Consider the following 22,951-nt stretch of genomic DNA (forward strand, 5'->3'; position numbering starts at 1 on the left):
ATGGAGATCATCATATAAGACGAAGAACTACTCATGGAACTGGTGGAACTTTATCAACTAAAAGATATGTGGATACTTGAACTTATCTATCACTCAAAAGTCTATCTATTCTATCTCCTATCTTGAGACAAAAGTCGTTTTGCTATATAGACTTTGATTACACACATTTGCTATTTCTAGCCGAGTTTATCTCGCTTATCTATTTTTCAAAATATGTGTTAGTAAGCTTTCACTTTGGCCAAGTTCATCTTTACCTAGTGAAGAAATTCATATTGTGTTTAAATTACTTGAATATGGCTTTGATGAAAAATAGTTTATGAACAACTATATAGCGTCCTCTAATAATGTTTCAATGATTGAAATGAGAGTTTAGATTATATAACCATTGTTGGATATAACCATTGTGTGGTAACACATATATGTATAAGTCCTTATTCCTTGAACCAAAGTATGCGTACTTTGCTTCTCAAAAAAAACGGAACAGAGTCCGCGATCCTAGTCCGCATATTGTCGGAGGTTCTCTTCCGAGAAAATCTACTGGAGTTTGTAAACCATTTACAAACTTATTCAGGGTACTTAAGTCCGCGTACTTAGGTTGGTTATTTTCTAAAAACGATTATTCGTGAACTTATACTTATATAAACTAAGGAATACAAGTTTGCAAACCGTGGATATAAAGTTCATGACTCGATTCGAGTGAATCAAATCGTTTTTGCTTCGACTGTGTCTCGTATACTTCTATAAGATCTAAGCAATTGAACAATTCTCTAATTAGTTCATTTGAGTCAGTTGAACTAGTTATGGTAAAGAAGAATATGGTTGATATGAAAGTGCTCATATGGATAACCATTTGGTTAACTACTGTTGAACCAACGAATGTACATGTTTGGGTACGGCTACACAAACCTAAAAAGTGCATTTCATTTGTGTGTAACAAGCTAAGTTTTCGATCTAACGTTTGAAAGATATTAGATTGAATCTAATCATGTTTCCATCTAACGGTGAATATTGAATGCTTTGTTACTAAGCTAACATTGATTGCAAACCCTGATTTGAAAGACTGTATAAGGGAGAACTCGTAGCAACTGGGAAAACTAATACCCACACCTCATGTGTGATACTAGTTGTATTACCTAGAGTCGATTCTCCTTTAAACATAGGTTTATACAGCGACCCTGTAGGTTAACGACTTGAAGACTTCATTGGGATTGTGAAGCCAGAACGATACCACTTTCTTGTAGGTGTATGACCAGATGCTATCATATTGAGTACAATCATAACGATCGTCTTGAGATTGATATCTCCGATAGGCAACACATAAAGGTAATGACAAACATCATCGTCTTATCGTTTGTGATTCCACAATATCTTTTTTCGCCGCGTCAATTAAGATTATTGTGAGGTGACTGATAATACTGAGTTTTTTTTCGGGAATATAGGTTTGGTTTATCAATTGGTTCCTGTTCACCTTGATTTATCAAAAGACGGAACAAAACTCGTAGGTATTTTTGTGGGAGATAAAATTATCTATTACCGTAGACTTTTCTGTGTGATACAGATTTGTTTATTAAAGTCTTCGACTTTCGGTCGTAGCAACTCTTAGTTGGGGGTGAGATCAGCTAAGGGAATCAAGTGCGTAGTATCCTTCTGGTATCAGAGACGTAAGGAGCGCAATTGTACCTTTGATCAGTGTGAGATTGATCGGGGTTCAACTACAGTACAGACTGAAGTTAACTTTTAGTAGGTTAGTGTCTGTAGCGGCTTAATACAATGTGTGTTCAACCTGGACTAGGTCCCGGAGTTTTTCTGCATTTGCGGTTTCCTCGTTAGCAAAATTTCTGATGTCTGTGTTATTTTTTTCGGCATTATATTGTTTATCTTTATAATTGAAATACTACAGATTATGCGTTTGAATCAATCAATTAGGAGTGGTTTGAAATTGATTGATCCTTGAACATTGGTCTTTGATACAATTCAAGTGATTTCTCTTGCATTCAATTAGACTCACAGATTTTTATTTGCTTGAGTAAGAATTGAATTGAGAAAGAGAGATATAACTCTTTGATATACTTTATTAAGATTGAGTTTACTTGATTCTCTTGAAAGTATATTGGAGTTTGTCCATACATATTGCTAGTCGTAATATTGGGTGTGGTTGTTGTACCCCCGCTTTTTTAATTGGTATCAGAGTAGACAAACACGTTTAAAGACCTTACAAGTCTGTGTTTGTAGCGACCTGACTCTATGGAAGATAAGAATATCTCCGATAATTCAACATCATCTCAGAGTCACCCTTGTGAGTTTCAAAGTCCTGAAGCTTTTAAGAAAAACTCTGTTTCTGGTCCTTTGTCTGAATCTGCATTTAACTGGGAAAAATATCTTGATGAACAGTTGGATGATCTTTCGGATGACAGTAATTCATAAGAAGGACAAAGTCTTGACGAGGAAGTCTTTCAATATATCAATCTTTTTTACCATGATTTGAAAAAAAAAAAAAAGTCAACAACTTGCTTGAGTAAATACATGGCTCCTCTTTGTCAATAAAACTGAAAATTGAGAAAACTCTTTAAAGGATATGATTGTGGATACAAACTCTTATAATCTATCGTTAAAGATCGAGAAGAAGATGTACGCACGAAAGGGTCCGAATGTGATAAGATGGGTGACCTCTTGGGAAGTCCTCATGTTGATTGTCTTTTTTGATTATTTTTTTTCGATTTTTTTTTAGCGTATTTTCTTATGATGACCAACGACTAGTTAGGGAATGGATCACTTGAGAGGAAGCATTTTTTTTTATGGCGTGGTGTACGGGGGGGCACATGGCCCATTTCAGTGAAAACCCTAACAGAAAGGTCATTTAATTGATTATTTTAATATTTTTTATTAAAAACTATTAAAACGGAATTGTTTGCTCAAATTAATTGCACCAAAACAATCTCGTATTTGTAAGATTTCCATCGAGTCATCATATGATGGGATTGGAATTGTCGAGGAGATATAATAGTCGTTGAGTTGATCTTGACCTTGCATTGGAGACGTGTTAAGTATTAAAATTGGTGAAATAGTTTCAGCAATCCCTCATACCAGCAGTAATGCACCAGAACCCATTAGAACTTTGCAGTTAAGCGTGCTTGGGAAAGAGTAGTACTAAGATGGGTGACCTGTTGGGAAGACCTCGTGTTGATTTCCTTTTATGACTTTTCCCTAGTACGAGAGGACCGGGAACGACACACCTCTAGTGTATCAGTTATCGTGCCCACAGTAAACGCTGGGTATCCAAGTACGGAGTGGATAACTTCTGAAAGAATTTAAGTAGTAAGCCCACCCCAAGATGAGTGCTCTCCTATTCCGACTTCCCAAAATCCTCCAGTAGCACAGCCGAGACATCGACGGGTTCTCTGCCCCTGCGGGGATGGAGTGACAGAAGTTTTGAGAATCCAAAAGAAGTTCACGGTGAGACGAGCCTTTTATCATTACGATAGGTTTCAAGTGGAAGTGCAGTGATATATGCAGCTGAGGCATCCTAATATACCGATAGACTTGAACCTTGTTCCTACATGACCGATCAATTCGATCAGGCACTCGCCATCTATTTCCATTGCTCAATCACTCTATTTCACCCTAGCAGTGGTGAAAACTTGAATCGTGTGCCCCACCAAATCACATAGAAACATATATAAAAGAAAACAAAATAAAAACAGAAGTGAAAAGGATTCAACGAGATATGGCGAAACTACCATTTTTTTTTAGTTTCTAACATCTGAGCTCTGTGCTTTTATGAGTAGACTCTTTAGATGTTTCCATCTAATCAGATTGGTCCCTCAAATCCTACAACCAAGATGATTCCATCCACTTAGATTAGTTAGTGCCATCCTTAATAAACATAAATTTCTAGGCTCCGTAGTTTATTTATTGTAACAAAAAGCTAACAAAAAGTTTCTTCCCCACCTCCAAACTTAAATCTAACATTATCCTCAATGTTCTAAAGATAAGATGAAAAACATGAACAAGGAGAAATTGTTACCATTTGAAGCAATAAAGTTAAGGAAAGATATTACCATGTCGCATGAATATTAGGTTATCTCCCAAGAAGTACTAAGTTTATCGTCTTCAGCCAGACTAAGAAAGGATTAGTCACCTCATATAATCATAGAGTAATAGTTGATTTATTATGTGGGTCATCAAAACCAAATAGATCTATCACAAGTAAAAGGAATCCGCAACATGCCAAGAAAATGAACAAATAAAGCACACCCTTGTCTAGTTTCCTGTTTAAAACAACTACATCTAGTTGTGGTTCGGGTTTAGGTTCTATAACTGGGTCTAGATAAAATATTTTCATGGGTTGTGTTTCCTCATAAGTTAGATCCGAATGTTCAGGGTCTAGAGTATGGAAAAAACTCAAATGAAAACTTAGAAGCACATAATAATAACCAGAATAATTGAGGATCCTCTAAGTCAATCAGATTTGACTTACACATCTGACCACAATAAGAGTGGTGGTCTTCCTTAAATAAATGTTTCGACCTTAATCTCCTAAAGTAATTAGGTTTAGTCTCAAAACTTAATAACTGACACATTTCAAATTCAAATGTTCCCACAATTGGAATAAAAATATTTGGTGGGAAAACAAAATCAATCTGGGTATCATATCCTGGGTTAACCACATCAACCAAAGGATGGGTTTCTAATAACCGAACTTCCTTATGGGCTGTATCAGGAGGATCAGGTTGTGGAGTCAGAAGAGACTCAGGTAATACTTCAGGCACACTAGGCTCGATTCCCAAGTTAGAGACTTCTAATGGGGAAACTTGACGATCACTACCCCCAAACTTAAAAATTTGGGTGTCTCTAGATAGACTAGTCACAATATTCCCAATTTCTAAACCATCAGATTCCCGAAAAAGGTCAATTGGTTTCTCTAAGTTGTAATCAGGTGGTCCATCCTCTAAATGCATTTGAGGTATACAAGTTGTAGGACTTATATGTTTCATATCCTCTATGGTCAACCCTAAAGTTTCCTTATTGTCTTGAAGCACGATTTCTAGCCTACTGTCCTGATCGGATGTTATAATCACATACAAAGTCTTATATAGTCCTAGGAATGCATATCTAGAGTCCAACTTAGGAGGCTCTTATAAACAAGGGTTTAAGGTAGACTCAAAAGCTAGTAATGGTTCGAACCTATGTTTTTATTTATCAGTATCTAGCATATGAATATAATCCAATAAAGCATTTGTTTTTTTCAATATTTCTATCTTCGTCGAAATCCATGCTAAAGTGGGCTAGACAACTCTCTAATGGATCTTCGGCTATGATGTTTGGTAGTGACTCCTAAACTAAGGTTCCTATCATGTTCACCTCTTCAATGCATGTGTCATCTAGATCAGAATGTAGCTTATTAACATTAAAAATATTCAACTCAATAGGTATATTACCAAAAGATAGATTCATAATACCATTTTGACAGTTTATGATCGCATTAGACGCAACTAGAAATGGGCGACCTAAAATCACAGGTATCTCGTTCTCTGGGTCAGGGACAGGTTGGGTATCTAAGACCACGAAATCCACAGGATAAATAAACTTGTCGACCTCAATAAGAACATCTTCTGTCACACCACAAGGAATTTTAACATACCTATCAGCTAACTGCAGTGTTATCTTGGTTGGTTTCAATTCACCGAGCCCTAGCTTTAAGTACACATGGTATGGGAGTAAGTTGACACTGGCTCCTACGTCAAGTAAAGCTTTATCTACCCTGTGTTTTCCTATTGTGCAAGCACTGGTAGGAGCACCTGGGTTTTTATACTTAGAAGTTGTGGTATTCTGAATGATCGAATATACATGACTAGCTAAAAAGGCTATTTTAGGGACATTATGCTTGCGCTTTCGCGTACACATATCTTTAAGGAACTTGGCATAAGCCGGAAGTTTCCTAATTGCTTCTAGTGACGGAAGGTTTATGGTAACTTTCTTAAAAACCTCAATTATGTCATTAAAGTAAGATTCACTCTTTGTTGGTACTAGTAGCTGGGGAAATGGGGATCTAGGCATAAAATCAGACCTCTCAGGAACCGGATTTACATCATCGAAAACTTTATCAGTCTCCTCAGCTACTGGTCCTGAGGGGTGATATCCTGAGGGGTGTAATACAGTATGCTCACTATAGGGCATGATTACCTTATTGTCTACAATTCTTCTACTCCTAAGGGTGCTAATAGCATTCAATTGATGTGATGGTTTTGCACCTACTTCATGAACTCCTCTAGGATTGGGATTAGTCTGACTAGGGAACCTTCCGTTATCTCTCTCACTTAAGGTCTTAGCTATTGGACGACTTGAAGTTCTAACTTAGCAAGAGTCTGAGCAGTAGTATGAAAGTTCTGCTTGGTTTCCTGTTGAAAACTAACTTGGATCTTTACTAACATGTCATGGCTTTGTGCTAACATATACTGGCTCTTTCTTAATATACTAAGAGATTCCTCTAAGATAGTCATTCTACTCTCTGAAGAGTTCTGAAACTGACCTGAAGAGTTCTTATTTGAACCAAAACCTGGGGGAGCATCAGGATTACTAAACTAACCTTGACTCTGGCACTTAGACCACCAAGGTTCAGATGGTTTCTCCAAACAGAATTATAGGTTTCTGAATATGAGTCAAATTTCTGACGGTTCTCGAATCTAGTGTTATTATTATAAAGAGCATTGGCTTGCTCTTCAATAGTCTGTCCTTCCAAAAAAGGCTCTACTCTACCACTAGTTTGACCCACTTCTAAAGCTTCTAACTTTTTTGCTATAGCAACAATTTTGGCATCTGATTCATAGCCTCCTTCTACCCTATTAACGTTTCTTCTACCTAGAAGAATTGTTTTCTTGGGTTCCTTACTATTTTCCCATTGTTGGTTTTTTCGGCGATTTCATTCAAAAAGTCCATCGCCACATCAAAAGTTTGGTTTTCAAACCCACCAATGCATAGAGACTCAACCATGGTTGTTGTGGAATAATCTAAACCCTCATAAAGGATCTGAACTAACTTAACCTTTTCTAAACCATGATAAGGACACTGGGCTAGTACATCATTAATCCTTTCCAAATACCTATACAAAGATTCTCCCGTTTATTGTGAAAATGTCCATATTTGCGTCATAATAGATGATGTTTTGTGCCTAGGGAAAAACTTGTTCAGAAAGGAAGATGTAAGTTGTTCATATGTTTCGATTGACTCGGAAGCCAAACTATAGAGCCACGCTTTGGCTTTATCTTTCAAGGATAAAGGGAATAACCTAAGTTTCAAAGCATCATCATCCAGGTTTCTTATTCTTAAGGTACTACAAATTTCCTCAAAATCCCTAACATGGTAATAGGGGTTTTCATTTTCTTTCCCTAAAAAGATTGGGAGCATCTGTAAGGTCCCAGGTCTAAGCTCATAATTTGCTTCTGTTTCAGCTAACTTGATACACGAGGGGCGAGTGGTCCTAGTCGGATTCAACAAATCTTTCAAAGTTGTAATTTCTGGCTCTAACAGAATGATAGGGATTATCTCCTCAAATGGACGTTCAAAAACGGAGTCTTCAAAAATCGGACTTTCTAAATTAAGGTAATCAAGACGCTTCGAACTGCTAGGTTTTTCTTTAACAAATCTACCTAGAGCGTCGCTTTTACATTCAGGCATATAAAAGTAGTTTCCTAAATTGGAAGGTATTTTATGCAATCACAAAACAAGGCTAAATCGACAAAATCAAACCTATTGATTTCTAGCAAACAAAAAGCATGATGGCTCTACTTAGATTATTTCTAGACCATCTTCTACTCTTCCAAGAGGCAACTAGGTACAATTTTAGCAAACCTCGTAGGACAGTCTGAATAAAGTAAGTCGAAGAGAAGCAGGAGAAGCTCTGAGGAGCTTTGATACCCCCACCCATTGGGAAACACTTCCCTGGGTTACAAGGCGGCTCTAATCGACTTCCAGTAATCTTCCTGAACTTTGAGTTAGGCTAACAAGATACCCAATACAATCTTTTTGAACGACTTTCCTATAAGATCGTTACCTTATCGGTTCCGTTCTAGTCAAAATTTTAAGACTTAGGTTCGCGTAGGTTACGTTTTCCTAAGGCGGGCAAGAAGAGAACGATGATGAAATCCGAACCCTTATCTTGTATGGCCAGGCCTTGACCTTTACTAGAAAAATAAATGTTCGTATTCAGTCCTCAACATATAAGCATACGAAGGAGTCCAGTAACTCGCTGACAGGGGATTCGCGAGTGTTTAGAATCTTACCTCCCGTTCCAGACGGGGGATGAATTGGTTGTAGTCGAATCGGGCCACAACTCCTATGTCATGTACGAACCTGAGGGGCCGAGGTGATATCGTAATCACCGTCCTTCTCTGCACACAGTTTGTATTTAAACTACCCTTCCGTAGGGTTAAACAAATAATGTCCCAAAGTTTAAAGTCCAATTTCCAAAAAGAAAAGAAAAATTACAAATATAATAATTAACCCTAATATAATAATAATTATAATTATTTTTTTAAAAAAGAAAAAATAAACAAAACCATAAAAAATAAAATAACTAAAAAAAACTGCCTTGTTTTCCGTTCTTTTCGCTTTAATCTTATGCTCCAAGTCTTTACGAAATTACCAAACTCCTTGGCTCAATATTCATCATGATCCAAAACCTGTAAACAAAATATAAATACCCAAAAACATAAAGTCGAACAAAAATAATATAAACCTAAAAGAAAAATAAATCTAAAAATCGTAAAAGCAAATCCGCGTCGGCGGCGCCAAAAATTGATGTGTTGTAGAAAGTGATAAATAAAGATTGGATTCTCGAACTTGTAAAGATTAGTTTTAGATTCAAATTAAAATAGAAAACTTAATGAAAGTTGTAATCAAGATTATAAAAAGCACCAAGACTCAGGATTCCACCAATCTCCAATGTTTATGTGATTTTATCTAATCAATATTCATGCAACTCTTTACGTTTAATGTGATTCTAATATTTTTCAAAGGTAGATTTTTAGAATAAAAAGTGTATTTAGAAAGAATAGAATATCAAAAACCTAGGTCTAAGCATAATCTAAAAAAAAATCACAATTTCTTAGAAAAAATCATTCAATCAATTCTCAATCAAGGCAAATAATCTTAAAAGTTATTGCAAAAATAAATTAAATAGAAATTACCACAAAAATCACAGAAAATTGGTTTCCTCTGTCGCCTCAGCAATGGGGTTTAGCTCCTCATATTAATCATAATCTCAAAATATGTGTTAATGGCTCAAAAGTTGATTAAAAAGGATGAAAAGTAATAAAACAGACAGTTTGCAACGTTTATAAGCGTTACAGACTGACTGTTAATGTTGCAATCGGAAATGTTACAGAAACGATATAAGCGTTCAGCTGTTGAACAACGACAGTTTTCTGCGACTGTCTTTGCAAGTTCGTTCTTCTTCTTCCTCGTTTCTTCTCTGCAGCTGCTGCAACTTCTCAGCTGATCAAACACGCTTCTGAAACTGACCCAAACTTCTCCCAAAAACTCGATATCTCTTCTTTCCTTCCTTGGCAGTCACGACAATAATTTTTTCCCTAAATTGTTTCACGCGTTTCTGAGCATTCCAACTTATCCCAAACTCTTCCTTGGATAAATATGTATCTTTGGAAAGAGTTTCTTGCCTTTAGTCTCTCTGAATTTCCAAAAACAAGCTCAACAGGGACCGTATTTCCTTCTTCACCTCTGTTTCCTTTTCCCGGATTATTTAGCCCAACTGGATGAAAATAATCGAACATACCAAGCCTGTTAAGCTCAAACAGGTCCATTACAATTGATTAAATCACGTCCAAATTCCGAACCCTAAATCTGCAGCGTGAGAACAATTTTTCCCGCCATTTTTCCTTTTTGAATTTTGAAAAGAAAATGAACTACCCTTATCCAGACTAGGGGTGCAAATAGCAGGTGCCTTGGGGGTGTTCTGAAGTTTCCCCTTAGTAATTAGGTTACTCCTTATCCAAATTGAGGGTCCATATAGTAATTTTCTCCCACAAGCGAAAAAACAACTTTTCGAGCCAATTTCACCGCAAAAGTTTATTTTCCCAAAAATACCTACAAAGACACAAAAATCCATAATAAATACAAAATCGAGCACTAACAATATATACAATTGAGATTATATCAGACACAAAAATGTGTCTATCACACCTCTCATAGACCTTGTTATAATGGGACTAGAAGGAGCAGAAACAATAGGAGATGTTGATAAATCAATAATGACAGAAGATGATGACAAATCAGAACTAATAGTGGATGTAGATAAAGAAGAACTAGAATTTATAGAACCTGCTTAATAATAAAATTCTTGTTCCGAAAACACTTCATGTCTGGAAATATGAAGTTTTCTTGAAATTGGATCATAACACTTGTACCCTTTGTGTAAGGGGCTATATCCTATAAAGACACATTTGACAGACTTATGAGAAAGTTTATCTTGTCTTGAATGACCAAAAAAAGGATAACAGACAGTGCCAAAAAGTTTAAGAAAACTATAATCAGGTAAAGTAGAATGAAGAACTTCAAAGGGAGATTTATTTTGAAGAACGGGAGTTGGAGTTATGTTAATGAGATAAGTGGCAGTTAAGAAAGCATCATACCAAAAAGACTTAGGATAAAAAGAGTTAAAAAGTAAAGTATTACCCATCTCAGTAATGTGACTATGCTTTCTCTCAGCAAGACCATTTTGTTGAGGAGTATTAGGACAAGAAATTCTAAGATTAATGCCATTTGAAATAAGAAAATTTCCCAAACCACCTTTTACAAGTTCACTAGCACCATTTGTTCGAAAATATTATATTTTTGTTGAAAACAAAGTTTCAGTCAAGTTTTTGAAATGCATAAAACACTTTAAAATATCAGTTTCCAGTTCCATTGGATATATCTAATGAAACCTACTAACATCATCAATGAATAATATGTAATATTTATAACCTTGTAAAGAAGCAACTGGTGAGGGTCCCCATTCATCATAATGAATTAATGATAAAGGAGTAAGAGCATGAGAAGGAAATGGAAAGGTAACCTTTTTCTTTTAGCAATTTGACAAGAATGACACAAAGATGGAGTATATTTTATAGAATGAACAACAATATGTTTAGATGAATGAAGTTGATTGATAATTTTATTAGAAGGATGACCTAATTTATAATGCCAAAGCTCTAAACCCTAGAAAATCTTTTATGAATCAAGCTCAATACCTTTTCACAATAATTTTTTACAGCTGATGTAGGTCTGAATCTTTCACAGATTCATATTTTCATCATCAACATACGATTTTCTTAATAATTTTTACATCAAGATCATCAACATTATGTTTCTTTGGGTATTTTTATCAGGTTTTTTGTACAATTTTATGGTTAGAAGAAGCAAACGCATCAATCCTTTACTAGAAGATTCAGATCTAATAATGTCTTCCGCTGCACCAACACCAGATACTGGTAATACAAATTTTACACTTCCTTTCACCAACATCACTAACTTTGTTTCTCTTAAGTTAGACAATACAAATTTTGTTCTATGGCGTGACCAATTTGAGTCTATTCTGATTATTATTGATTTATATGGTCATGTTATTGGAGAGATTCAAGTACCAGAGGAAAGAATTATGATTAATGGTGTTTTTAGTTTAAATCCACAATACGTTCATTGGAGAAATATGGATATATTTGTAGTTAGTTGTTTGAAAGCTACTTTTACATCTAAAATTTCTGGAGATGTTCTTGGTTTAACCACCTCAAAAGAAATATGGGAATTTCTTGAGTCTTCTTTTCAAACTCAATATAGAGCAAGAAAGAATATGTTGAGAGCATAGTTGTTTGGCATTAAGAGATGAAATTTGAATATTCTAGTGTATTTACAGAAAATTAAGTCCATAGCAGATTCACTAGCTGATATTGGGAAGAAAGTTGGTGATTCTGATCTTATAATGCATGTGCTAAATGGTTTGGGTAGGGAGTATGATACTTTTGTTATTTCAGCTCAAAATAGAGATACTCCATATACTTTTAGTGAATTGAAAGCAAGATTACTCACACATGAGCAATGGTTATCTGATCAATATCGTGATACTACTGGAGTTTATGATAGTCAACATACATCTGGCCTTTTTACAAGAAATGGTAATTCTAACTCAGAGAATAATTTTAATGCTAATGGTGGTAAAAAGAAGACTGGTTCTAACTTTCCTTATGGAAGAGGCAATGGAAATAGAAGTGGACAGAATGGAAGTAGTTCTTCTAACTTTCAAGGCAATACTGATCCAGGAAGTAGTTCTACATAAAATGGTGGATCTAGAAGGTTTGATTTGTCCCAAATTGATTGTCAAATCTGCAGAAAGAAAGGTCATTATACAAGCAGGTGTCATTTTCGTTACTATCCTCCATCAAATTCTGGATTTGTTAGTTTGTGTGAGCCTTCATAGTTAGCTAATGGAAATTCTACTACCTGTACTCCTCAAGCTTTTACCAGCCAGCATACAAATTCAGTTCATATTAATGATGACCCTTCCAGCTCTACATTATGGTTTTCAGATTCTGGTGCTTCAGCTCACATGACAGGTGATGCTTCTGACAACCAAAGTATTCTACAACAAAGAACAAGTATTCTGCAACAAAGAAGAACACAGAATTATCTCGTACACTGTTGCATTTATGAAGCAACAACAGCCGTTGATGGATTAAAAAGGCACATGTAGTCTGTTGTAAAAGGCGCTAGGCGAGGCGAGGCGCCATACCTAGCGCCTAAGGCGCCAAAGGCGACCACCTGAGAGAATTTAAATTTTCTGGACTTGTATAACTGATTCTGTACCAGTTTTATGATAAAATTATATGCAAAAGGAAAAAAAGGAGTTTATCTAGCCAATAGAGTACAAAACAGTTTACAAATCTCAAAAACAAGATGAAAGGACACCAAATAGAATTACTACAGAACAATGGAATGAATGGATAGTTAGGCAGCAAAGAGAACCCACGACATCAGTTCTGCACACTGACTGCAAGTCTGCAACACCTTGCAACCACCAGTAAAACCATCTCTCACAAATTCAGTTTATATCTATTGCTTCATCTGCAATTCCCAATCCACTACCACCACTAGCTTGTCCCACCTCAAGGCTTCTCTTCTTTTTCGTAAAGAGATTAGGGGTACATCATCTTTACATGAATCCGAAAAATCTTCGATCTCGATTGCTTTATATTTCCTTCTTTGAAGAATTGAAACTAAAGTTTCATCACCCGAATCAGAACTGTAAAGTTCATCAACTCCACGCGTCTTAGTAGGTCTTCTAACGCTGTTGGTTGGAATTGTCTTCTCATACTTCCTTGTGGTTGTATCATCATCATCTTCTTTCTCTGTTTCATTATCCTCGCTATAAGAACTCTCATAATCAACAGGTCTTGTTCCCTTGCTTACATTCTTCTTAGTTTGCCTTGTGATATGAGCATAATCCTCTTCCTCTGTTTCGTAATCCTCTCCAGCTAAACACTCATCATTTTTAGCAAACGGAGCAAGCCATTCGGCACATGCAGTCTCATAATCTTTCACAATAAGTGGATCAGTACCTTTTCCTGGCCCGCTAGTTCGATCCAAGTAACGAGCTCGAAGCTTCGAGTTGTAAGACACAGAAACAAGCTCATTTAGCTTCTCATGGTCTAGTCTGTTCCTTTTCTTTGTATGCAACTGTTGATGGGAAAAAAATTATCCAAAATAAATAAGAACCAAGAAAGAAAAGAGAACAATACAAAGTTGATCGGATTCCAGACCACTTCTCATGGTCTAGTCTGTTCCTTTTCATGGTGTTTAGTATTGATTCTATGAAGTACATTGATTCTATGAAGTACATTGGCATTTCAAAATAAAGTACCTAAAACTAGGTATACTCATGAATCACAACAGAAGGTCAAGCAAGAAAAGAACAAAAAGTAGTAAAACAGTTAAAAGACAGACATAAAGCGTAGGTCAATCAATAACGATGAATAGGTAAAACAGGCTTATCAATACCAGGTGAAACATAATGCTTTAGTTTAGGTAGGATCCATCATTGAAAAGTCTTAATCCAAGAATTTTTTTTAATTTTTAAGTAATGCATTTACTTCATTCTTTTTGGCATTTCTAAGATTCCTCTGTTTAATGTTGGTTTGTTTTATAGGTTCCGAACAATCACTTATAGAAAGAGAATTAAACTTTTAAGAAAACAATGAGAAACTAATCAACTTACATTATTGAATGCACTCCAATTTATTTCGCACGGAGAAGCGGAAACTGTCAGACCAAGTACTCTTTTCGCAAAACGTTGAAGTTCTGGCACCTCTGATCCCCAGTTTATCCACCACTCAACTGGTGATGTTTTTGCTCTACTCCTTATGGATGGTTGTTTACCCATCAATCCTGTTGCTGACCGGTAAAACATTAGTTGATTTATAATTTTATCTTGAATGTCTTCGTCTTTAAATAACATTTCAATAGCATCATATAAACCTTTCTTGACATAAGCATTGCTGTCCAGATCTTCTCCGGATTCCGGTGGATTAGAAAAGTAAAGTAAATTGAAGGATTGAGATAGTCGCCCGCTGCATGCAAAGGTTGGTAGAGTTGTTCAGACCAACGTTCCCGACAATCTTCATCACCTTTTCCAGAAGAATCTTATTCTTAGGATCACTCAACATAATTGGAATTTTCTTCATCAACTGTTCAACTCTGTGGTATATATAGTTATATACCCCATCGCAGGAGTTTCTTCTGAATCAACCATGCGAATAAGATCTACCAGTGGTGTGAAAACCTTCAAACAAGTATTTAAATCCTTTCAAAACCGAGACCTATTCAGTATCCTAGCACATTGTTTCCTTCAGAACTTTTCGCCCATGCACTTTCTGTCCATTCCTCCGAAACCATCATCATCTTGAGTCCAGTCTTCACTTTATGTATGCTTTGCATAGACAAACAACTGGTAGAAAATCTAGTTGAAGCTGGTCTTGTTAAATCAGGATCATTGGTATACTTTCTCATCATCGACAGAACGTTAACATGGTTATAGATGTACCTAGTCACTGTCTTACATTTCAAAACGACCTCAGCAAATTTCTGAATCTCAGATATGTCTTCACACATTAGATTCACACAATGTGCTGCACAACGGGTCCAGTAAATGTTCAAGTCCTCTTGAATCCACCCACCAGCTGCCTTAAAATTTGATGCATTATCCGTGATAATCTATATGAGAAATTGAACATGCAATAAGATGTTCAGAAAGTAAGTAAGAAAATTAGTTTTGTTCCATCAAAGTAAGAAATGAACATGCAATAAGTTGTGATATGATAATCTATATCAAACTACTTCCCCTCTTACTAAGACTGGTTACTAAATAACAATTCAGAAATTAAGAAAAGAATGACACAACCAGCAACATTGTTGTTAGAATATAAATCAATCACATTCACATGAATATTAGACCAAGAACCATCAATCACATCCAGCATAATAATAAAAATAAAAAGATGTGTTAAATCACTTACTTGTATAACACTTTCTCTTCCTACTTCTTCAATCACGTCTAGCATCATCCGATGACAAAGTGTAGCGGTTTTGGCATGTGCAGAACCATCAATTGACTTCAAGAAAATAGTTCCTTTTGGGCAGTTCACTAGAAAGTTGATAAGAGTTCTTCTTCACCATCTGTCCACCAATCACACATAATTGAACAGCCATAATTCTTCCAATGTGACTTAAATTTCTCAATCCACTCATAAACTGCTGACACCTTTTTCTTTAAAAACCGACCCCTTACTTCATGATAAGTTGGACCCTTGAAATCTGGGCCAAATTTCCCAACTGCAGCAAGCATCTTCGTAAAGCTTGGACTGTTTCCAACATTAAAAGATAAACCATTCTCATAGAAAAAATCACATACAAACTCACATGCATTTTCTCTGGCTACCTTTCGATGGGCACTATCTATAGGTTTTTAGACCAAGTTATCGAACTTCGGTGGAAACATAGTATCTATAGGACCTTTAACTTTGGGTTTTAAATGTGAATTACCAGTACTAGAAGCCAGAGTTGTTGGTGGTGGACTCGTTTCCTCTCCATAATCTCTCGAGAAATCAGCATTGCTACCACTTTCAAACACATTAATGTTCTCAACACCCATGTTAATCCCTTTCAATCTTTGTTTCTCATTCTTGCTTTTATCTTGTTGTTGCATATATTTCCTAATGATTTCCTGAACTTGCTTCGGAACTTTACTACAAAGTGAAACATTTTTAAAACCACCAACAAGATGTTGTTTGTGTCTGTTTATACCACCTTTAGTAACAATTTTACAGAAATCACATTTAACTGCATTTTTATCACCAGGTAACGGTTGTCCATAATCCCATCCTGGATCCTTTGATAGCTTGACTCTAGCACTTGTTGCAGCAGAAGCAGTGGACATATTCTACAAAACAAAGAAGCCTAACACATTTAGTTGCAATACAAAACATGAACTACCACAAATTAAAACTTAACTATGGAAATTGATAAGTTCTATGTTAAATTTCACAAAATTAAACAGAACCCGGATTGAATAATGAAAAAAACACATCAGAGAACATATTATTCCATTCATTGATGAAAAAACTAAAAAATTTAAGAACGGGAGAGCAACAATTATTCACTGAAAACAGATTTGCAAATTACAGAAACTGTTTCACAAACATGCATTTGATAACATCTCGACATGCTAGTGACTAAATATTGAGGCGGGTGGTGATTCATAACTTTGCTTTAATGAATGTGGAAAGGTTTCCTTGCCCTTAAAAGGAACCATAACAATTAGAAAAAAAAAAAAAAAACTTTCCAACTACTTAATGCTATGGAAAACTCCTAAATACCAACATAAAGCAGCAATGCCTATAAGAGTTTGCAACCACATTCGGAGGATGCAATTCTTTTCTTCTCCAGTATACAAGATTTAGAAAGTGTACCAATGAAGGACAACTACACCAGATGACAGGGATCTTGAACTGGCACGTTTAGAACTGGACCTCAACATGTTGATTGAGATACTTTCACAAGGTGCAGACAGTCAGATACTTATTTTGTAGGCGACAGATTACTCAAATGACTTTAGCTATCAGACTAATCTTTATAGAATTACAATGACAAACCTATGTATGTTGCATACCTAAAACGGGACTCCTATGTATGTTTGATATATTTGTGTTGCAATCAATACAGAGATTAGTAAGGAACTCACTGAGCTAGAAATTGGTTATGCCCTTGCACTGTGCTGGCAAGACTCAGGCAGAGATCTCCAGGGCACAACTGGAGGAACAGATCAAGGTAGCACTCCAATGATTGATTCCAGACTTCCAGTTAACTGTTAGCATGAACTTCTCAAATACCCGCTGCATGCAAAGGTTGGTAGAGTTCGTGTGCCTCTTGTTTATCCCTCTATTGATTGTACCACAAATCACTTGAAACATAGAAGTCTCCTTAAGGTATGAAGTATATTTATAAGTTAATACATTTCTCATTGAGTAAGTTCACAAATATTAGTCTGATAGCTGCAGCAGAAGCAGTGGACATATTCTACAAAACAGAGAAGCCTAACACATTCAGTTGCAATACAAAACATGAACTACCACAAATTAAAACTTAACTATGGAAATTGATAAGTTTTCTGTTAAATTTCACAAAATTAAACAGAACCCAGATTGAATAATGAAAAAAACACATCAGAGAACATATTATTCCATTCATTGATGAAGAAAATTAAAAATCCCTAATTTCAAAACCATATTTTTATCAAAACCTAAAAACCCACAACTTAAAATCAACAAACAACAATTACAGATGGAGACAGAGTCCATTGCCTTACGTGTTGTGAAGATATGATGACTTAGGAGAGATGTTAATGAAGGATCGACGAGAAGATGAAGAAGAATGGAGGCAGAGTCGCAAGACGATGAAGAAGAGCGTAGGAAATAAGAGGAAATGAAAAGGAATGAAACCCTTTTCTTTTAACCCAAAATGGGCCTTCAAAACGAACCCTGAGGCCTGAATACTAACACCCAGAATGGGCAGAGTCCATCACTACCTAGACATGCCGCTTTTGGCGCTTTTTCTGGCGCCTAATACTTAGGCGAGGCGCCTAAAGTGCCTTAATCTCTCGCCTAAGGCGCCGGAGCGGAATACTAGTTCGCCTTGAATTCCTCGGGCGGTTGTGCTGCGCTTAAGGCGCCTTTTACAACATAGCATGCAGAACCGTCGAATGTATAAACTGGTTAAAAACAAAACTGAACTTGGTGTGCTCGGGAAAAAAATGTGGCTCCCGATGCTGTTCACGTAACATTTCAATATCATCATTGTTTTACTTAATGTTCAGAGATGGATCATACACCCTAAAGAACCCTTACGAGGGCAAGAACCACATATGCTCCTGTCACAAAACCCAGTCAAACCACATTTTCTATATAATGCACATTCTTCCACTTTATTCCCAAAGTACTCGTAAGCGACACCCCATGACATGTGATCAGGTTCTGTATTAGCTGTATGAAGTCTCAGGTTTCCATCAAACTCTATTCTAAGATATGAATGCAAATAGTTGTAATTCACTTTCTTGAGTAGAATTCCTTTAATAGGAGCGTATTGCTTTGCAGAACCAAGGGTTAAGAAATAAGTAGTAGTAAGAGGATCTTCATGAACCGAATTGAACGTTACACTTGAAAGACCTTTTGCTTCCCAACCTGCATATTGAAGAACATTACCTGAATTGTTCAAATACATAATCAAACCTTTTTTGTCGACCACAATACTATGCTGACCCTCTCGACTATCCGGATATGCTGTGCGACTAATAAGTTTCTCACCGCCTTTGAGAGTAAGTGATTGACCTGCTAAAAGTGTATCACTTGGACGATGAAAACTCTGCCAAACAAACCTCCCATATTTATCACGAAGTACTAAATTCCCATTAGGTTGCATGGAAATACCAGTAACACCTTTGTTCGCCGTGTTAGTTTGCCAAACGATACGACCATCAACATCAGCAAGGACTAGGTTACCATCACGGCCAAAAGTGAGAGTGGAATTTTCGCGAACTGGGTCGTTGCGATTGACATCCCAGACAAAAGGCATTATCCATATTTTGTGCGGAGGACTTGCACCTATGCATTAGGACTTGAATTGTAGAAATATAGTCCGAATGGGAATGTATAAACGGCTTCTACCATCCTACGGTCAATGCAATTCATGTGCAGATCATCGATCCGAATCCAATTCAAATGCATTATTCATCAGGATAAGATTTGACATACCCACCTAATTAACTGGTGCTTTCATATTCATAGCCGTGCGTAATTGACTTTATTTTGTGGTTCATTTCCTTTTGTAATATGCAAGTTGGAGCTAATGTAATGCACATTACATAATGCAATCACTTGGGAGATTCTTATTGCAATCTCAAGAACCCTTGTTATAATCAAGATTTTGATATTCTGAATTTAGTGATCCAACAGTTGACCCACACATAGCGCGTTTAGAAACCTCAAGTAATTATCTCTTAATGCAGATATTAAAAGACAGTAATACTAATAATGCAGATATTTATTATTACGCTGACACAGAGTAATTGCCGCTACATGTAGTCCTATTACATTTTGATGCTAATATGCACACTCTTTCACAGTAGTACCGAAGAATGCTTCTTTAATCCAGTAAAAGTCATTACCAGGATACAAATACAAGGTGTAGAGTTTTAGATTGCCATCTGATTCTAGCCTGATAAATGAATGCTGAAAGTTGTATGGAATATCTGTACGGACCCAATCTCCAAAATAAACTTTCTTAAGGATAACTCTTCGCTGTAGTGGTAAAACCGGAGGAAGAGGCTCCTCTGGTGCCGGAGCTGGGGCTTGATCGAGATCTGTCCCCGGTTGTGGGGATGGAGGAACACTGGTACAGTTAATGTTTGCTTGTTTCTGGTTTGGGAAGCCAAAAGTTAAAATATAAGTAGCAGCTATGGGATGATCTTGTTGAATTGAATCAAATTTGACACTTAAAGCACCCTTTGCTTCCCACCCTCCATACTGAAGAAGTGCACCTGAACTGTTGTGATACATTATGAATCCTTTATTGTTAATCACTATACTGTAAGGACCATCACGAGCATCTCTATCTGACGTACGGCTAACAAGTCTATTAGTTTTACAGTTGAGCTTAAGTGAATTACCTACTAAGAGGGTATCAGTTGGATAATCGAAACTCTGCCAGACGAATCTCCCATATTTATCATGAAGTACTAAATTCCCATTAGATCGCAAGGATATGCCTGTAACACCTTTGTCAGCAGTGTTAGTTTGCCAAGCTATACGACCATCCACATCTGCCAGAACGAAGTTACCATTTTCGCCGAATGTGAGTGTAGCATTATCGCCAACAGGGTTGTTTCGGTTAGCATCCCAAACCCAAACCATGATGTCCTGGTCGGAAGTCCAAGCAGAACCCATGGCAAGAATAAATGCGTTACGGGTAGTGTTATAGAAATATAATCCGAACGCCTGTGCTCTTAGTCTGCTTTCATATATGTTCCGGTATTCCGCCCAGTATTCAACATTCAAACCAACATATTCATCTGGCTGGTTTAAGATTTGGAAAGTTTCATTTGCTGGAACTCTTGACTGAATTTGGACACAAGAACAAAGGAGGATAATGGATAACAGAAGAAAATGGAGAATAACTGGACGAGCCATGAGAAAGATTTTATGTGCTGTGTATGAGTGAAATGTTGATCACCAGAGTGTTTCTATTTATAAATATTTTAGCTGCAATAACAACATGATTGGATTTGCATTTCAGCGGAGCTGTTTTCGGGTCAAACAAGAAATCCTAAGAAGCATGTACAAGTTTGTAACGTACTGAGCTAACATGTGCAAGTCATCTATCCCAATGCAATATTGCCAAACTTGTAACTTAAGAGAGTGATGCTTCCGCATTATTTATGGACTCATGACTACATTCTACGGATATACCATCTATATTTCTATAAGGTCAACTTGAAGATGGAGAGCTCGGTTTTAAAGGAAACTGCTCTAGGTAGAGATTCGTCCACACCGATGTCTCCTCAACTACAAGACGTACGGGGGTCATTATATGATGGAACCTCATTTTCCATTCATAGCTTGACTTTAAGGGTTATTTTATGTTTGAGTATTCAGTTTGCTCAGTTTAGTGTGTTTTAGTAATACATTGTGGTTATCAATGAACAATGCAATAAAAAATTTAGCTGGTGAAAATAAATTGGAAATATATTGTGGTTGCAAGTAATAACAACAAGCACTTAATGATCTCCATCAAGAAAACTCTGTAAGAAAATTAATTATTCTTCATGTCTTGATCATACAACCTGATCGCATAGCAGGAGGGCAACCGCTACAATTCGAGCACCACGAAAGAGATAACGCACTGCATTTTGATAATCCAAGTGAGCAACATTTTGATGGGAGTAAACACTCTTCCACAGTATCTAAGAAAAATGCATATGTCTCGGTCCACTACGTATGATTGTTTGGATAGGCAAACAAGGTGTAAATCCTTAGGTTTCCACCTGGATCTAACCTTAGAAAGGAATATTTAAGATCGGCTTTCACTCCCATATGTATAGTGTCTCCAAAATAAACTCTGGCAAGTATGATTCTTCGCTGCAGTGGTCGAAGCTGAGGAAGAGCCACCTTGAACTCTGGAGTTGGAGTCTCCGGTGCAGGAGGAGGACCTGGCAACCTTCTTTTATATCTTGTAGCCTGATCCACAACTGGTGGTGGTTGGGAAGGTGTAGAGGTTGTGTTTGCAGCTTGTTTTACGTTCGCAAAACCTAAGGTTACAAAATAAGTAACAATAGCAGGTTCATATTGTTGAACCGAATCAAATGTTACACTATGAAGACCGTCAGCTTCCCAACCGGCATACCCGTAAAGAGGATTGCCAGATTTATTAAGATACATTATGAATCCCTTTTTGCCAATCACAATACTCTCCTCCCCATCCCGGCTCTCCCAAAAGTTTGCGCGACTAACGAGTTTCTTGGTACGGCTGTGCTCGAGTGATTGACCTGCTAAAATGCCATCACTTGGATAATTAAAACTCTGCCAGACAAATCTCCCGTTCCGATCATAAAGTACTAAATTCCCATTACGTTGCATGGAAATGCCGGTAACGCCTTTGTTGGCTGTATTAGTTTGCCAAACTATACGACCATCAAAATTGGTGAGCGCTAAATTACCATTACTTCCAAAAGTGAGAGTAGAGTTTTCACCAACAGGGTCGTTTCGATTAGCCATCCAAACCCACGCCATAATTTTTCCAGAGGGATCGCCGCCGCTTATGCCAAGAACAAGCTTATTAGCACGCCGTAAACCAATGGTATAGAAATATAGTCTGAAGGGGTATGAAGATAGGCCTACATAGCGGTAACCATTTGCATACGGATTATCTTCGGCAGTACCATCATCAAATTTACCTTGGTTTATGAAGTTGAAAGTTTTATCTTTAGGAACAGTGGATTGAACTAGAACAGTACTAGAACAAAGGACAATGAGTAATAGAAGGAAATGCTGAGGAGCCATTGGTGCTGTGCATATGAAATAGTGCATCTAACTACATATTTATAGATTCTAGAGTGCAATAACAATAGAATACCTCATTAAGAAGCACCTGTTACGCTTGAAGCACACTTAGCTAACATGTGCAAATCATCGATCCAAGCTAAGCAGCACTCGTTACGATAATCAAGTTGGACTGTTGGAGGGGTTTTTTATTGGCAATTGGCAAATGGAGAAGTAAGCAGGTTGAACCAAGGGCCAAAAGCACGCAAAGTTGAACCAAGGGCCAAAAGCACGCAAAATAGTCAAAGTTCACAAACTCT

At 36.8% G+C, this 22,951-nt stretch overlaps 5 protein-coding genes and 1 pseudogene across 7 annotated transcripts; 1 reads left to right on the plus strand and 5 right to left on the minus strand.

Moving 5' to 3' along the window:
• Positions 1–3,070: 3,070 nt before the first annotated feature.
• On the plus strand, positions 3,071–3,189 carry LOC113362338 (annotated as a pseudogene).
• Positions 3,190–12,878: 9,689 nt separating this feature from the next.
• LOC113355175 lies at positions 12,879–18,006 on the minus strand. 3 transcript variants are annotated; one of them, XM_026597967.1, is made up of 6 exons: positions 17,909–18,001; positions 17,285–17,619; positions 15,561–16,483; positions 14,524–15,258; positions 14,264–14,433; positions 12,879–13,725 (listed from the first exon to the last, which is right to left on the minus strand). In XM_026597967.1, exons 5-6 carry the CDS (start codon positions 14,426–14,428, stop codon positions 13,102–13,104), a joined length of 789 nt encoding a protein of 262 aa, XP_026453752.1. In that variant the 5' UTR covers positions 14,429–14,433; positions 14,524–15,258; positions 15,561–16,483; positions 17,285–17,619; positions 17,909–18,001; the 3' UTR covers positions 12,879–13,101. The 3 variants fall into 3 exon arrangements, with proteins under 3 accessions (XP_026453752.1, XP_026453750.1, XP_026453751.1); XM_026597965.1 differs by having other exon boundaries at positions 14,264–15,258; XM_026597966.1 differs by lacking the exon at positions 17,285–17,619 and having other exon boundaries at positions 14,264–15,258; positions 17,909–18,006.
• Positions 14,869–16,480, minus strand: LOC113358934. The gene is made up of 4 exons (XM_026602644.1): positions 16,029–16,480; positions 15,833–15,905; positions 15,561–15,656; positions 14,869–15,258 (listed from the first exon to the last, which is right to left on the minus strand). The coding sequence occupies exons 1-4, from the start codon at positions 16,478–16,480 to the stop codon at positions 14,869–14,871; spliced, it is 1,011 nt and encodes a 336-aa protein (XP_026458429.1).
• Positions 18,007–18,411: 405 nt separating the features above from the next.
• LOC113358935 (EP1-like glycoprotein 2) lies at positions 18,412–19,170 on the minus strand. The gene has a single exon (XM_026602645.1). The coding sequence runs from the start codon at positions 19,168–19,170 to the stop codon at positions 18,412–18,414; it is 759 nt and encodes a 252-aa protein (XP_026458430.1).
• A 408-nt stretch (positions 19,171–19,578) lies between these two features.
• Positions 19,579–20,791, minus strand: LOC113360868 (EP1-like glycoprotein 1). The gene has a single exon (XM_026604304.1). It carries the CDS (start codon positions 20,781–20,783, stop codon positions 19,698–19,700), a length of 1,086 nt encoding a protein of 361 aa, XP_026460089.1. The 5' UTR covers positions 20,784–20,791; the 3' UTR covers positions 19,579–19,697.
• Positions 20,792–21,584: 793 nt separating this feature from the next.
• On the minus strand, positions 21,585–22,652 carry LOC113358936 (EP1-like glycoprotein 2). Its single transcript, XM_026602646.1, has one exon. The coding sequence runs from the start codon at positions 22,650–22,652 to the stop codon at positions 21,585–21,587; it is 1,068 nt and encodes a 355-aa protein (XP_026458431.1).
• Between the last annotated feature and the right edge of the window lie 299 nt (positions 22,653–22,951).

Source organism: Papaver somniferum, chromosome 3, assembly GCF_003573695.1.
Source record: "Papaver somniferum cultivar HN1 chromosome 3, ASM357369v1, whole genome shotgun sequence".
In the NCBI taxonomy this organism is placed as follows: domain Eukaryota; kingdom Viridiplantae; phylum Streptophyta; class Magnoliopsida; order Ranunculales; family Papaveraceae; genus Papaver; species Papaver somniferum.